The following is a 17,572-nucleotide window of genomic DNA, read 5'->3' as shown; positions in this document are numbered from 1 at the left end:
TTTTTACCATTATATACAAATGGGGTACTTTAATTTTATTTTTTTTACTCAACTAAACTTCTCAAAATTTTCTCATTCTTATTCCTAAAATTATCCACTACTTTTTTTTTATTTGTTTTCATCCAATAGAACCAAACGAAAATCAATTCAATAAAAATTCCTATTTTAATTTCATGCCAAATTATGAACTTTTCACTAATCCAAATTTTAAAAATTTTCCACGTTTACCAAACCCACAAAAACAATCCAAATATAGTTAATTTTGAATTTCCTACACATGTTTTCATATCAATTTCCGGTGTAATTTTTATTATTTTTAATGTCTAATTCAAAGAACAACCACGTGCGTGTTTCTCCTTGACTTTTAAGGGGTTCTTTGCTCTCAATCCATGGAAAAATGGCTAATAATAATTGAGACTCTTTGAATCATTCAATGATCTCCCACATGTCGGATTCTTTTTTAATAAGGTTGCACAGTTATAACTATTGCAATCGCTGTACCGCTTTTTAACTATCTCCAAGACATCTAAGAAGTAAAAAATAAACAAAGCCTCCATTTTTACTGCCCAAAACTAATAATTTCTAAATTCAACTTCAAACAAATTAACTACGCCATACTCATCATCTTCAATCGCACTGGCGGATCTACATGCTGTTTAATGGGGCAATTGTCTCCATAAATTTTATTTTTTTTTTACTTGAATGTATTGAACAATAAACAAATAAATCTTATTTCCATAAGATAATTTTTTAATAAAATGAATGTAAATGATTATAAAAGATAAAAAAAAAAAGAATAAATTAATACTAATTTTATCCACTTTATCTTTTTAAATTTTATTGTTTTTAATTTTTTACTACTATTTTTAATAAAACTTATATAATTTTTTATTTGAGAAAATATTAGATTATTTTTTGTCCCACTAAAAAAAATCTGATTTAATCCGCCACTGTTCCATCGTCGTCTTCTCTTTTATGCTGCGCTTTTATACCACACTATTGTCTCCATTGATGGCATTTGATTAAACACACATAATAATAAATTAGAGCATATCCCTGTTAACAAAAAAGCACTTAGCTTATCAGACTCTAACTCAGTTTATTATACGTAAATTACTGCAAATCTTTTACTTTTTTTTTCTTTGATTCCTATATGAATAAAAAAATTGACTTAGTTTAGATATTTAAATTAGAGGCATATAATTCAGTTGGATGATTTTGTTTAAACCTAAGTAATAGAATGTGGCTCTATTGTTCAAAGGGATTGAAAAGCATATCGGACGGTTTGTTTCTTGCAACTCGTTCTGGAATGTAATTTATATTCTGGATTAGCTATTTTAAAATCTAAAATGTAAATTTACATTTTAAATTAGGTTAGATTTTCCAAAGATTAAAAAGGTGCAGGAAGCAAATTGCGACCTGCCCATTATTTAGTCCAAATAAAACAGTGACGGATAACAATAATTTTAAGCGGAATAATCAAACGTAATGCATTAGAGGCAACAACAGCAATTTTTAAGTTGATAATATTCTATCCAAATGTTTGAAATTTCTAATGGAGTTTTTATATACAGTAGCTAGTTTTTATTCAGGATTTATTTTGCTGTCGTATTGACAACGGTTGCTATGAAAAGTATTAGAAAATTAAAATTTAAAGAAAGGATAAAGTTGAGTCTTTGACCATCTTAAAAGGACAGATAATTAAGTATCAGATGTATGTTTAGGATATTTATAGAGATAGGAATGAGATTTTTATTTGAAAGCGAGTAGGTAGGTTGAAAATTGGAAGTTATGTTGTAAGAACGGTTCTTATATAAATATTAAAATTTTAATTAGACAGGAATTATGTTTTGTGTAAATACCTACAAAAAAAAATCATGAAAATTTACAAGGAATGAGGAGTGTTAATTGTTAACAAGGATATTAAAAGCTGCAAAGTTAAATAAATAAATCTAACGGATATTAAAAGCTGTCCTTTTAGTTGTAGCTCAAAATAATGCTTCAAGTTTAGAGACTACTACTATCGAATCTTTAGGAAATAAATTTTTTTACAAAAATAAATAAATAATATAAGGTTGTTTCTTTAAAATAAAATAATTCAGACATGTAATATTAATATTGAGATTCTACGTAAAAATTCAAGAGCATGGTTCACTAACAGGACACTCAAACGAGTTTTTTAATTCATTTTATAGAAAAAATATTTTTTCAGTTTCTTGAAATAAAGTTTGAGAAAAATTGAGTACTTTCTATGAATAATCGTTTGTCAAAGAAGAACTATATAGCTATCATGGAAGAACTAAATAACAAATCTAGACCGTCAATTATTATACAAATAAATCTAACGGATATTAAAAGCTGGACCACGGTAGCCATGGCCCCGCTTTTATTTAGAAGGATGCTTGGCAATGGACTCAACGCCCTGGGATGGGAAATCTAGATCTAGTGGTGATGACTCCTCTGTTATTGCAATGAATAAATAGGTGTTATCATCTATGAAGAATTTTAACAATACTGCAATTTATTGAAAATTATTAATTTTAATACTATAAACTAATACGATAAATTTATTTTAAGATTAAAGAGTAAGACTAAAACATATTAATTAATTAGGTGGAGTACAATTAAATAAAACTAGAAGGAAAAGAAGATAAAGAGAGAGAATAAAAGAGTAAAAAATTTATAAAATTTTGTCCAGCTGTTGTTTTAATAATATTATTGAAGAGTAAGATGATGGGTCCTACTAACTTTAATAAGGATAGTTTTAAAAAATAATATAAATTGTTAAAAAAAATTAATTATAATAATTATTCTTAACTAAATTTTTAGAGACGTAGAAGTTGGATAATTTTATGGACTAATTAAGTGTCTAAGATTAAGTTTCTTTACATCAATCAATAAATATTATTAATTAATAGACTAATAACGATTGATACAACTAATAATAATTTATGTTTTTTAATTAATTGATTTAGGATTTGAATTTTAATTGATCAATAGACATAAAATAAATAAATTATATTAAAAGAAAAATATTTATTTTATGTGTCATAATTCCTGAGGAATAATTACTATTTCACCACTTTCAATCGGGAACAATATCATGTTAAAAAATATTAATTGATAGCTAGCATTCTAGCAAGAAATTTCAAGTTTCAACTTTACTTGACATAACGCATGCATGTCCTTCGTTTTAAGGTACCACTTTCTCCGGTGGTTAGTTCACTAATCTTGAAAAAACTCTTAACAAAGAAAGAAATTTAAAAAATTCAATATATTCTACTGCAAAAGGACAAGTTGTCAACTTTTCCAAAAGGTTTAGTCAAAACCTACTCAAATATAAAATTCACAAACATACAAATTAAACTAGATCATCAATGATGCCCTTCCAATGCCCATGCAGTCAATTACGCCAATGTTGGATATTGTTAAAAAAAATAATCTAAAGAGTGATTATTCCCATGGAGGATTTTATACATATATGCTGACGACATTGAGCATTAGCCTAACAAGTCTGACTCAAAATAAATTTTTAAGAGAAATATTTTATTTATTTATTTGAAATAAAAGAAGTTTATGTTAATTCTTTCATCAATATACGTGATTTCTTTACTTTATATAAATAAAATAAAATATGTTTAAATTTTTTTATAAATGATTAATATATATATATATATATATATATATATATATATTAAAAGTTGAAATTATGTTGGGTCGATATTAAACACTCAAAATAAAAGTATTAATATATTAGGATCAACGTAACATAAAAATTTATTAATAATCTAAAACAAAAATTAATTGTTTGATTATGGTATACTTAAAAAAAAAAAAAACTAATGACAAATACTTTTTTACTAGTATTCTTAACTATGCAGGGGTCTTGTGCATTATGCCTATATAAACGAATCCAAAACTCAAATAAGAAAGTAGACAACATTAGAAGTGAAAGGCAAAATAAGAATGATGAGTTCCAAAGAAAATGAGGAGGATGACACTTACCTCTCAGCTTTGACACTATGTTTCAGCCGAATTTTTCCGGCAATCTTGAACGCTGCTGTTGATCTGAATTTGTTTGATATCATAGACAAGGCAGAGAGTTCAACTTTGTCAGCCTCTGAGATTGCTTCTTTGCTTCCAAATCCACACCCTCAATTGGCTAATAGGCTTGAACGCATATTGCCGGTGTTGGCAAGTTACTCTCTTCTCAATTGCTCCATTCGCACCACTGAAGATGGTGTGAGAGAGAGACTCTATGCTCTCTCACCAATTGGTCAATACTTTGCCTCTGACGACGATGGAGGCTCTTTGGGTCCTCTCTCAAGCTTATTTCATCGTGGATATTTTCACGTCTTGTACGTATTAATTTACTTCCGAATATCTTCATTCTTAATTTTAATTCAACATCTCTTTCTTTACCTTCTTTCTTTAAGGACCTAATTAACTTCATAACTCCTAACCATGCATTTACTTAAGAGTAATATTCTCCTCATTTTCAAAATTTTCAATTCATTATATTTTTTTTCTTTATCCCCCTCATATTACTCATTATTGTAGAAAATATGGTAAAAAATAAATAAATAAATTTGAATAACATTACTTATTAATTAAAGCTACGTATAAATTTCTTAACAAAGTACTGTATTCACTATGGGAAGAAAATCAAAATAAATAAAGAGGAAAAATGAATCAAACTCATCTCATAAGTTAAAATTAACATATATCTTAATTTATTTATAAATAAGTTATACTTACAAAAGAACGTATAAAAAGTTAAAATACATAAGTTAATGTTAATTTTTGAAGAAAAAATGATTTATTTCACCTTTTTAATTTTTTCTGAATGAATTTTTTAATCCAAAATGGATCTTATACTATTTTACAAAGGACAACGGGTCTCATTGATTTTTTTTAGCATATGAACATATTGTTACTTTCAATACCTCATTAATATTTATCATTTGTTTTATATTTTTTCTATAATGTCATATCACTTATATATCTACTTTTATCTCTCCTCTTTTATTTTATTTTAGCTTTGAGTGTCCACTAGAGTTTAGATACCTACCCATATATTATTTTATGTTTTTAATATATATATCGATTGGTATTGTTTCCTAATTAAATAGGAAGGACGTAAAGGATGCAATTATGGACCCTAACAACAACGACCATTTCCAAAATGTCCACGGAATGCCTCCTTATCAATATATGAAGACAGACGAAGAACTTAATAAACTATTTAACAAAGCATTGGCCCAAACTGGCCCTCCTGCAATGAAAATGCTCCTTAAACTATACAAAGGATTTGAGCAAGTATCAACATTGGTTGATGTTGGAGGTGGAGTAGGCGAGACCCTAAAACAGATTATCTTTGAGTACCCTTCAATCAAAGGAATTAATTTTGATTTGCCTCAAGTGGTACAAGATGCACCACCCTATCCAGGTAATATATATATAGTAATATTTTAATTAATGATGGAGCAATTGTGTTCCAATAATTGAAATATTAAGTTTGTCTTTAAAAATCAACACTATTTATTTTTTGCACGAACAGGGATAGAACATGTTGAAGGAGATATGTTTGAAAGTGTTCCAAAGGGTGATGCCATTTTACTAAAGGTTAGTGAGCTAAGCAAAACAATCAAATATAAATTTAAAGCCATTCAATATAACATAAAATGTTGTAACTAATCACATTTTTTCTTTCTGTATCTTGTGATTTCAGCTTGTATGTCACAATTGGTTAGACGAAGACTGTGTAAAGTTTTTAAGGAATTGCCACAAAGCTTTGCCACAACATGGGAAGGTGATTGTTATAGACTATATAATTCCAGAAGTTCCGGATTCAAGCAAAATTTCTATGCAAACTTGTGTTGCTGATAGTCTCATGTTTTTAGTGACAAGTGGAAAGGAAAGAACTGAGAAAGAATTTGAGAGCTTGTGCAGGAATTCTGGATTTTCTAGATTTCATGTTGCATGTAGAGATTCACCGTCGGTTCTTTCAGTGATAGAATTTTATAAATAAAATTAGGATCAATCCCATAATAAATAAGGTCTAAAATAAAATTTGATAAAGTTATATGTTGGCCTTTTTTACCTACATATGTGGTCATATTATTTTTGTTGATGATAGACTTAAAATTTAAGCTTTAATTACTTTATTCTTCGTTGAGAATAAAATTTATGTTATAGCTTAGAATTGGGACGTGTTAGCAATTTTCATATTGTTGAAGGAACAATAACTACCGAATCATAAAAGGAAATAATGTCTAATCTATGAAGAATCTATTTTATAGATGATGATTGTGTCTTCCTTAGAGTTTCCACTTCGATCATCTATTTTTCTAATGATTCCACTCTTCTTTTATAATTTGAATTGATGTAATTTGTTCTTTTCCGTTAATTATTGATAATTAATTGAGTCCTCTTGAGTGCCTATTATTGGGTAGTTTGGTCATATCTTCATTATTTAATGCAACTAGGACACAAATTCCTTGAAAATAGGTTTTTGTTAAATACAATAACTTGGGGCAGAGCATAATGAGAATTATTTTTTATTCTTTCATGCAGGACTGCAGGAGTAATCATTTATAGATATAAGAGATAAATATTAATAAAAAAATATCACAAAAGATAATGACATAAATATGGACATTAACAAATTAATTATTCATAATATTCTTTTAGAGGTTTATTATTTAAGAATATATCCCGTTAAAATCTTAATAGAAAAAAAAATTTGCAATAAAACCTAGTGAAGAAAAAAGAGTACACATTCTTTAATATATTATCACCTATCTTATTAAATATTTTGTCAAAAAAACTTAAATGGAACAAAATCAAGGTGAATGAAAAAAAAAATGCAAAACGTATTTATTTTTTTCCCTCGTGCAGACATCATCTTTAAGACAATACAGTCTAATCTTATGAGTTATTTGCACAAATGTCTTTCTTGACAATGACTTTATAAAAAAATGTTACTTTCTCACACGAATAAATTCATTAAACATTTGTATCATCATTCTTTTAGAGATTATGAGTGGAAAAAAATTGGTAAAATATATTTTATTCTATTTCTTTAAACATATCTTTCTTTCAATTGAGATATTATGCGACATTGAGTTCAAATATGATTAACGATGTCATCTTTTTCTCATGTCAAACTAAATTTTTTACAAAATTAGATAATGTGATTAGTTTGACTTGTTTCACATATTATCATGAAATTGTGATATCATGTAAACAAATATCCTGTTTGTGATATATCATTAGGACAATATGACAAATAACATATATTTGCATAACCAATTAGACTTGACTTAATTTGAAACATTTTAATAAAACAAGCTCATTTCCATATTAACCATGAGATAATGAATTGAAGTATGCGCTTCACTTTATTCCAATGTCTTCATGTAGACAGAAACGTGGCAGCAACAACCAGAACTTGAAGGAAGGAGGGAAGTTAAAGAAGGAGGAGGAATTATTTGGTGAAGTGAGTCTATGATAAAATTATTCACCTTAGATAAATCTAAGGATTCAAAATCATGGTTCAGGCAAGGTTGTCCACCTTAAAATTTGTCGTAAAATTGTATAGAAACTATTATAAAATTTGTTGAGTAAATAATATTAATCATAAATAAATAACCATCACGTCATCTAATGACTTTTTCTATCTAATTCAAGTTATTAAAAATCATACAATTTATTTTGTCATTCGACTAGTGACTTGAATGTTGAATAACCCATTGTCGCTGTGAATTCTTCCTCTCTCAAATGTGGAGCCTTTCATCGGGGATACTAGTATTCGTTAATCTGTCGTTATGGCATCCCTCTTTTGCTACATAAAGGGTGGGTAGAATTTGGAAAACAGAGAGAAAATGAAAAACAAAAAAAGTAAAAATAAACTGCATCCATGCAATCATGCATTCATGAATTTTTTTGATCGCCCGATGAAGATTAGACGATTAATATTTTAAATGTATTTTTTAAGTTGACTATATTGAAATGATATATTAGTCTTCATCATATGATTATAATCGTCCGACTAATTAAATGTGTATTTTTTTTCTGGCTGCAGGAAATCTAGGTTCGATTTAAAGGCCCCAAATTTATCAACTTGAAAAGCAAAATAAAATTAGAGAGGGAAGGTGAGAAATTGGGTCTAGGGTATAGTCAACTTATTAACATACACAAAAAAGCGGTGGATTGGGAAATAATGGAGGAAATACAATGTGTCATTTTGTTTAAATTTAAAAAAGTTCTCTTAAAAAAGTGATATTTTAAGAAGCAAATAAGATTTAGTTTTTAAAGAAAACATAAAACCATTTTTTTATTAAAAGAAATTCAGACAAATACATTAAAAAAGTGTTTATTTTACTAAAAAAAATTTAAAAAAATGAGCTTAAACAAACATACTCTTATTTGAGAAAATATAGTTTGCTTTTCTAATCCTTTTTTCTTTGTTTGGGTAAATATATTACTTTTCAATGAGTTTTTTTAATTACTCATTTAGTGTTATAATTGCACAAAATATATGTTTTAGTCTCTTTACTTAAAAATCAATAATTTTGATCCCAATTTATTAAGTTAAAAATCAAAATAAAATTGGAGACAGGAAGGTGAGGAATCGGGGTTAGTTATGTAAAAAAAAAAAGTGATAGATTGAGAAATAGTGGAGAAAGTATAATATTTGGAGAAATATGTTTTTGTGTGTGTGCGGGTGGAGAAATTAAATATTATTATTAAATAGAAATTAAATATTATCATTAAATATTAACACAATTATTATGTAATGTTATTTTGATGGACAATATATATAGATACAGCATGAAAAGGGATTGAGAAACCAAATTCAAAAAATTGGAATTGTTCCCTTTCTAATCCTTTATCTGTATTTGGGAAAATATGTTACTTTTCAACTTTCTTTTTTATGCATTATGTTGAGACTTTGGCAAGTGTACCAAATCGCTCTCAAGTAGTATAACTCGGAAGTCTGAGTATCATTTCCACAGGGACTTTATTGCACTTGATTAAATACTTCTCAATTTGTAAGTATAAGTAAAGATAATAAAGATAGAAATAAATGCAGAAATAAGTGTGATTACTAAATCAAATAGTTTAAAAAGGAAAGACAATTAATAAAGATGCCAAGATCAGACAAACCCAATTGGCCTACGATGCATGTAAATATGATATTCATTACAAATGCACTGGTACTAGTTCTACCCATATCAGTTAACTAGTTGCCCCTACGTTGGCAAGCTTATTTTAACTACTTATCTCCCAATTGTCTTTGGGAAGATTCAATAATTAAAATGCATTAAGGTCAAATTCTAGATGTTGCTTAAATGCATGGGCAATGGGTTATCATTCTATGCCTAGCAATGATAACCCAAGGATTCTTTTTTCTTAAGATGTTTTGTTTTGTTAGGCGTTACCCTTTCCCAAGCGTATAACCCCTAAAACTGATGCATGCATTGAATCTTAAATATTTATTGGGGATTACCCTCTCCCGAGCGAATAAACCCAAAAGGAATCTAAGAATGAATGCAAGATAACAAGAAAAGAATTAGAACAGAAAAACCTAGAATGAATTCCTTTTGCATTGATAACTCTTGAAGCTTATCGTATATCGTTGACTTTTTAGGCCTGCCAGACCCTAGCTAGGGGATTAGCCACTCATGGCCATTGAGTGCTTACAATTGGGGATGAAAGAAAGAATGGGGATAATAAAACAAAGAATATAGAGAGAGAAGAGAGCTCAGGCTTAGAGTGCTGGGAATAGTGCTCTGAGACGAGATGATGTTTCCTTGGGACTGCCTCTCTATTTATAGTTGCTGAAGTTGGCTTATGGGCCTTCGTAGTCGCGCTCAGCGCCACACCTCGCACTTAGCGCGTTCAGATCGCGCGCTGGGCACGCCATGCAGGCTTAGCATGTGCTTCTGTTGGATCACGCTGGGCGCCTAGCTGGGCTTAGCGCGCGTAACGGTTTCTGCTCCTTCGTGCTTAACGTCATGCTTAGCATCTGCAGGTAGTTACTCGCTTAGCGCCTGATGCGAGCTTAGCGCCACTGTTGGGCTGGGCCTGCTTCAGAATTCCTTTTTTTTCTTCCTTTCTGTTGCCATTTTTGCTTAATGTACCCTCATTTTTCGTATCTACAACCAGAAATTCAATTTAATTAATTTTTCAGCTTTTAATTATAAATAACTGTTAAATAATTAATTTTAAACCAAATTTTGACTATTTAACTACTATTAATTCACAATTATTTAACAGTTATCACATTCTTTTCAACGTTAAGAGGAGGCCACTTTTTTTGAAACATCTGCCCAAATAAGTTACAATAGCTTGACTTAAGTCAACTACACATCAGCCACTTTATTTAATTATATTTTTGAGGCATCACCCTTGGGATAGGATGATCAAACTCATTCCAAGTGTTATACACTCGTACGTGTACTGGTTTCAGTTTAAAATTTCTGATTGTAATTATTAAGTATATATCATAAGTGATTTAAAATTAATTTTATGAAAATTGACATTTTCTAACTTTAAAATAAACGGACACTTAATTATCTTCTCAAAAAAAAATCTGTATCAACAATATACTATTTAAATTATTTCATTCTTATTTATATTCGTCCAAAACATGTTATACAAAACACATATGTAATGAATATTGATTAATTGTTAAATATATTTAAATATTTTCAAAAAAATCATTTGTAACTCTTAAAAATATTCATTTTTATAATGTAATCATTTCGCTTTTGTTAATTGTTGATCATGGATTTTGGTTTAATCCCGCCGTGATCTCTTGTTGGTTTTCTTGTTTTTCAATAATATTATAGCAGTTTTGCCGTCCACGATAGTTGAAATGTCTTTGTCCTATTTTTGAGATTTGACTTGCTGTACTTTTTATTTTTAAAAAACTCTTAACATGCACAAAAAAAAAGTGATGGATTGGGAAATAGTGGAGGAAGTATAATATTTGGAGAAATAGAGTGTTTTGTGTATGTATGTGTGGTGGGGGGTAGATGGGGGAAAATTGGGGATTGTTCCCTACCTAATCCTTTTTCTGTATTTGGGAAAATATGTTACTTTTCAATTATAAAAAATTATTTAATTAAAATTAAAATCACCATATTTTAGGTACAAAAGCTTGAACTTTTCCAGTATTTACTTTGTAAAGTATAAAACGGAATTCTGAAAAAAAAAAAATACCAAATGGAGCAATATTTAGTCTCTGTACACATAGTCAAGGCCAACACCCAACTCATACTAAATTAAGTCATATATAGCTGCCTGTAGGACTTAATTTCGTTCTAACACCTAACTCATAATAATGGTTAGTCTCTCACGTAGAAACTATGTTTGAATTTTCACTAGTGTCTTATTTGATAAAGAATAGAGAAATAGGATAAATGAAAATAAAATGATGAATGAGAATAAATGAGAAATTAAATATAAATTAGAGGTATTTGGTTAGAGAGAAATAAAAAAATAATACTATAAGTCTCATTATTTTTAAAATTATTTTTCCTCCATTCCTCTCCTATCAAACAACAACAAAAACTTCTTATTTTCCTCCCTCTAATTTCTCTACAGCCAAATAAAGGGTAAGAAATATATCCGCATTTAGTGTTTAATTGTACTCAGAAGAGAAAAAGATGACTTCCAAAAGAAAATATTGACATATCAAAATTGAAATGATGAAATATTTTTAGGAATCGACATTTGATGGAGAAATATTACAAACAACCAATCGAAATAAAGATTATTAATCAATATGCTCTTAATTTGAATTTTACGAATATTTTAAATAAGAGAATTATGCTAAGGATTAATTACATGTGATGGAGGAATGATGCCTATATAAACATCATAAAAATTGAAGAAAGTGCAAAGCAACTAAACACTAGTAATTAAAAAATGAGTTCCAATTCCAGAGAGAGTCAAGTTCACCCAGAAATAGCAAAGGTCGAGGATCCTTACCTCTCTGCTGTGTTACTTTGCTTTAGCCGGGTCCTCCCTGCAGTCCTAAATGCAGCTATTGATCTCAATTTGTTTGATATCATAGCAAAGGCACAGAGTTCATGTGACTCAAGTTTCTCAGCCTCTGAGATTGCTTCTTTGCTTCCAAATCAACACCCACAATTGGCTAATAGGCTTGAACGCATATTACCTTTGTTGGCCAGTTATTCTCTTCTAAATTGCTCCATTCGCACAAATGAAGATGGTAAGAGAGAAAGAGTTTATGCTCTCTCACCCGTTGGTGCATACTTTGCATTTGATAAGGATGAAGGAAGTTCTTTGGCTCCTCTCTCTTCTTTAATCCATCGCGGATTTCATGACATGTGGTAATTACTAATCATTTATTTACTTGTACCATTTGACAAAGAAAGACTTCAATATTAATTTCTAGTATGATTGATTTTCTTTATGATCATATTTTAGTTTGTTAGAATGTTAGTTTTTGGTAGTAAAGAGAATCGAATCTGGAATTTTTTCCCCTTTTTCCTTCTCTTTTAACCATCCAGCCCACCTTATATCTCCTTCTAGCATGACTAATTAATTTTGTATTGTTTTCATTCTCTCAACAGGAAGGATGTAAAGGATGCAATTGTGGACCCTAACAACAATAACCATTTTGAAAATGTGCATGGAATACCACCATATGATTATATGGAGAAAAATGCTGAGCTGAATGACATTTTTTACAAAGCAGTAATTCACGCTGCCCCACTAGAATTGAAAAGGGCACTCAAACTATACAAAGGATTTGAGGGAGTGTCAACACTTGTTGATGTAGGAGGTGGAGCTGGAGAGACCCTGAAACAGATTCTCCCAAAATATCCTTCAATGAAAGGAATTAATTTTGATTTGCCTCTGGTGATTCAAAAAGCACCACCTCACCCAGGTAACATACATTAGTTTCTCTTTAATTTCTATATATAAACTGACTGCAAATATTTTGAAAGATGGGTTTGGTTTTGAGGAAAGAAATGTGGAATAAGTTTTGCCAAAATTATTAATTAGAAAACACTCATTATTGTGTGAAGGTATAGAGCAAATTGCAGGAGATATGTTTGAAAGTGTTCCAACTGGTGATGCCATTTTAGTGAAGGTTAGTGAACTACATGAAAGAAAATTTATATATTTTTAAACAATTCAATATGTAGCATGAAATAACATTTAATTATTTTTTTTTTTCTTTTGTCTTTGGCGATTTCAGTTTGTATGTCACAATTGGGCTGATGAAGATTGTATAAAGTTTTTAAGAAACTTTCACAAAGCCTTGCCACAACATGGAAAAGTGATTGTTTTCGAATATATAATACCAGAAGTCCCGAATCCAAGCTATATATCCAAGCATACTTGTACTCTCGACAATGTCATGTTTTTAGCACATGGTGGAAGGGAAAGAACTCAGAAGGAATTTGAGAACTTGTGCAAGAGCTCTGGTTTTTCCAAGTTTCATGTAGCAAGTAGTGACATCTCATCTACGTTAGGAGTAATGGAATTCTATAAGTAGAAATTGCCCATGACAAATAGTAATTTGAATCTATGATAGCCCACATGTTACATTGGGTGCATCCAGACCCAAAAGCCTTTAAATAAATTGGGCCCAGTTGCATAAAATCTGATGTTGGCCCGGCATATGTTAGCCCACTGGTCAGCAACTGTGAGATTATTTATGTTATTGCTTTTGAGACTATGTAATCATGAATAAAAAGTTTGGATAAATAACTTATGTAGTTCCAATATTTTGGAAATCATCAATTTGGTTTATAAATGATAATTGTTAAGACAAGTTAGTCCAACCGTGTCATTTCCATTATCGTGAGTGCATATGTGATACGTTGTTTGACTATGTGACAAATCCACATATGCGTGTTACATGTCACACACAATATAATATTTTTTTATTGTTTTATGTAACGTTTACAAAGATAGAAAATATTTGTGTAGAAAATATCTAATAATAGAAACTAAATAAATTATCGAATCCACATAAACTGCACGACTTTGCAATTATCATTATAAAAAATAGAAACTAAATAATTGAAAAAAGATTAAGAATTGGTTTGGAAATATTTAGAAAATAAATTTTAAGATAAAGATAAAATTAAAATAATGACAAGAGAATATTTGGTTGAGGTTAAATTCAGATTTAGAAAATTTCATAATCGGGTTTCACATCAAGACTCTTGTTCACTAATTTCATATTCTTCCTAATTCTTTTTTACTGGCAAATTAATCCAAGATATTCTTCATTCTCTTTAAAGCAATGAATATGTGTTTAATTGGATTCATCCTTACATCGTAGTGTTCTGTTCAATTAAAACCTATGTTAATCCTATTGTTATGAATCAAAACCTAAGCTATCCTCTCATGGTTCCAACGTATAAGTTTGTCTCTCAATTCATCCTTATCCACGTCTAACATTATGAAACGGTGATCAAGCGTCTAACATGTATAAATCAATAAGAGAAGAATTTAAAGAAAAGAATTGAAGAGAACCCCAAATAACATAAATTAACACGAACAATTGTCGAGCCATGCCCAAAATCCTAGAACAATGAGAAGTACTCATACATGATGATGAGCAATCTCAAAAAAAAACTCAAAAAAAAAACTCAGAATACTAATCAGAGAAGAAAAAAGCCAAAAAAAAAAAAATACAAAGTTTTCACTAAGCCATCAATACTGAAGGTCCAAAAACCACTTTTCCTAACTATGATATGTTTATTTATAATTAGGGTGACTTATGGTCAAAGCCCATGTAATTCTAAAGCCTAAAAATTTAAAACAAAAATATATTTGTGTGCCACACCTATGACGAGTGCCACGCCCAGTGTGGACTCTGTTGGAAGTAATTATGGAGCTCACTAGGATGCCCTCACATACGGCGAGTGCTACATCGAGCGTGGGGTCTTTGAGCTCATTGGGATGCCTATACCCATGGCAAGCACCGCATCTTGGTTGTGGTCCTCACAAACTCCAATTTCTTCATGTTCCAAGGCTAACTCACCAAGCTCAATACCTACCTAAAGTCTAAAAACACACAAAAACCACGCTAGGAGTTTCAAATGATCAAAGTACAGAAAATAAGAGTAAATTTAGTCCCACTTAGACACTAAATGCATGAAAATCTTTATGACTGATTAGTATGTTAAATATGAATGAAAACCCAACACATCATAATTCTCACTATAAAAGTCTAAAACTAAGTTGAAATCTCTAATTTTAATTATAAAGCAACACTAAAGAATACCAAACCTTTGTGACCATAATATTACAGATGAAATTACTAACATAAAAGATTTTTATACCCCTACAATATATGGGTTTATCATTAAATATATAGTGTTTTATATTTAAATTATTAACTATTCAGAATTTACTAATAATAATATTAAATATTTTTTATTTGGGCATTAGTATATGTTTTAATAAATATGATATAACTTAAATAGAAATTCAAAATAATTATTGACGTATTCTTGTGCATGACTAATAAGCAATGTTTGTTTGATGATAAAAAGAAATAAAGGAAAAACAATTATAAGAACGCATCTAGAAACTCATGTAGAACAACAAGTATGGGCAGAATTTTGCAACCATGCATCATTGATCAGCCGATTGTTTCGCTTTCTAATCCATATTTGGCAAATATTTGACTTTTCACCTCAAAAAGCGCCCAATTCTTTTACTTATCAAAACAAAACAAGTCAGACAGAGCTATCAAAATTGTAATTTGCTGAAAAATTTGACACGGCAACTTACAATCCGGCGCACTTGGGTTTAACCCATAGTGTATTAGGTTGACTTTATCCATCTAGAAAAATAATTTATTAATATTTTGTAATTTTTTAAAACTTTAAAATGTTTTGTTCGTTTAATTAAAAATAAAATAAAATATACTTAAAATATACTTTTAATGTTTGTAATATTGTTTAACATTATTTTATTTAATGTTTTGTTTAAGATTATTTTTAAAATTTATGTTAATATAGTTCTAGGCTTTTAATTTGTGATAATATATGTCTTGTTGTAACATGTGGATAGTGAAAGGTTTAATTTAATTAATTGTTTTCTAATTTATTCAATCTTTTTTTTCTGAGATAATTGATTCTTTTTAATTTTCTTTTTTAAAAATTATTTTTTTCAATTTTAGGTAGGTAGGTCAATCCATTTAATTCACAATATGTGGTGATCAAGTCGAATCACTTTTTTTTATCAACTTTAAGTGAGTCAGATTAGACTAACTCATTTAAGAGATGGTTGGGTCTAACGAGTCAAGTCAGTCCATTTTGACAGCTCTAAATATAAGTACTTTTATTATTATTTTTATTTATTTATTTGCAGGATCGTTCTTATTAGGATAAGGTGGTCAATCTCAACTAAGCAAGTGTTAAAACACTCGTGTACATGTTTCAGTATAAAATTTGTGATTGTAATTATTAAGTATATATCATAAGTGATTTGAAATTAATTTTATCAAAATCAATATTTTCTAACATTAAAATAAATAGCCCTTAAAAAAACATTAAAATAAACAAACACGATTATCTGTATCAATAATATATCATATAAATTATTGGTAAAATTGTATTTTTGGTCCCTTTAGTTGTCTCTAATTTCAATTTTGGTCCTCCTTTAAAATTATTGATGCATTTAGTTTTCGAATTATATTCAATCCCTTAATTGTGATCCTCAAATTCAGATTTAGATGTTGACGATTACAAAGAAATGTTGACTGTCATGTGTCACATTCTGATTGGACGATGACTCCAAGGGGATTAATAATAATTAGTGAAATTTTGGATCCAAATTTAGCTTTACAAATTCAAATTCGAGTGAAATTTGAATAGAAATTCAAATTTTCCTCTAATTTTGTGTAACACTTAGGCTATAAATAGAGGCTTTGTGTGTACATTTTTTTGAACTTTGAAGGAGATAAAAGGAGAAGACGATAAAGAACAAGGAATTAAAATGAATTGACCAAGTGAAAGATAAAGGAAGCAAAAAAGCATCACTTGGATGAAGATGTTCTGATACCATATAATGTAACTTCATGTAGAGCTTGTAGGCCTTCGATTTTTTTCGTCAATGAAGTCTTTTTCTTCTTGAAGATCAAAGGTAGCAGAATGGAGAAGGAGGAACAGTGATTGGAGATGCCACTTTAAGGAAAATATGAGTCAAGAACAAACTCACCATCATGGTTAGCCATGGATAAGAGCTTGAAGGTAAGGGAAGATGAGTGGAGGGGGAAGGGAAGAAGGGAAAAAAAATTGAGAGAGAAGAAGGAGAATGAAGTTTGAACTTTAAAGTCTAATTTTTCAATTCATCAAAGTTGAAAAAATTGCACACACATGACCTCTATTTATAGTCAAAGTGTTACACAAAATTGGAGAAAAATTTGAATTTTTATTCAAATTTCACTTGAATTTGAATTTGTGAAACCAAATTTGGAGCCAAAATTTCACTAATTATGATCAGTGAATTTAATCTATGGTTCAGTTCACTAATCTAAGATTCTCCACTAAGTGTTCTTAGG

General features: G+C 29.4%; 1 protein-coding gene across 3 annotated transcripts; it reads left to right on the top strand.

Annotated features, from left to right (window-relative positions):
- The first annotated feature begins 3,914 nt into the window (after positions 1-3,914).
- Positions 3,915-13,826, top strand: LOC114425361 (isoliquiritigenin 2'-O-methyltransferase-like). 3 transcript variants are annotated; one of them, XM_028392272.1, is made up of 4 exons: positions 3,915-4,358; positions 12,612-12,928; positions 13,071-13,135; positions 13,244-13,826. In XM_028392272.1, exons 1-4 carry the CDS (start codon positions 3,967-3,969, stop codon positions 13,541-13,543), a joined length of 1,074 nt encoding a protein of 357 aa, XP_028248073.1. In that variant the 5' UTR covers positions 3,915-3,966; the 3' UTR covers positions 13,544-13,826. The 3 variants fall into 3 exon arrangements, with proteins under 3 accessions (XP_028248073.1, XP_028248072.1, XP_028248071.1); XM_028392271.1 differs by lacking the exons at positions 12,612-12,928; positions 13,071-13,135; positions 13,244-13,826 and adding exons at positions 5,133-5,449; positions 5,561-5,625; positions 5,732-6,332 and having other exon boundaries at positions 3,917-4,358; XM_028392270.1 differs by lacking the exon at positions 3,915-4,358 and adding an exon at positions 11,898-12,368.
- The last annotated feature ends 3,746 nt before the right edge of the window (positions 13,827-17,572 follow it).

The sequence above is a fragment of the Glycine soja genome, chromosome 9 (genome assembly GCF_004193775.1).
Source record: "Glycine soja cultivar W05 chromosome 9, ASM419377v2, whole genome shotgun sequence".
Taxonomy (NCBI): Eukaryota; Viridiplantae; Streptophyta; class Magnoliopsida; order Fabales; family Fabaceae; genus Glycine; species Glycine soja.
This window is presented reverse-complemented; position numbering and strand designations above follow the sequence as displayed.

Bases quoted from the DNA above. Each gene is read 5' to 3' on its own strand.
- LOC114425361 (XM_028392270.1), top strand. From the start codon at position 11,941: ATGAGTTCCAATTCCAGAGAGAGTCAAGTTCACCCAGAAATAGCAAAG. The intron at 12,929-13,070 runs GTAACATACATT...TATTGTGTGAAG, and splicing joins AAAAGCACCACCTCACCCAG to GTATAGAGCAAATTGCAGGA. The intron at 13,136-13,243 runs GTTAGTGAACTA...TGGCGATTTCAG, and splicing joins GTGATGCCATTTTAGTGAAG to TTTGTATGTCACAATTGGGC.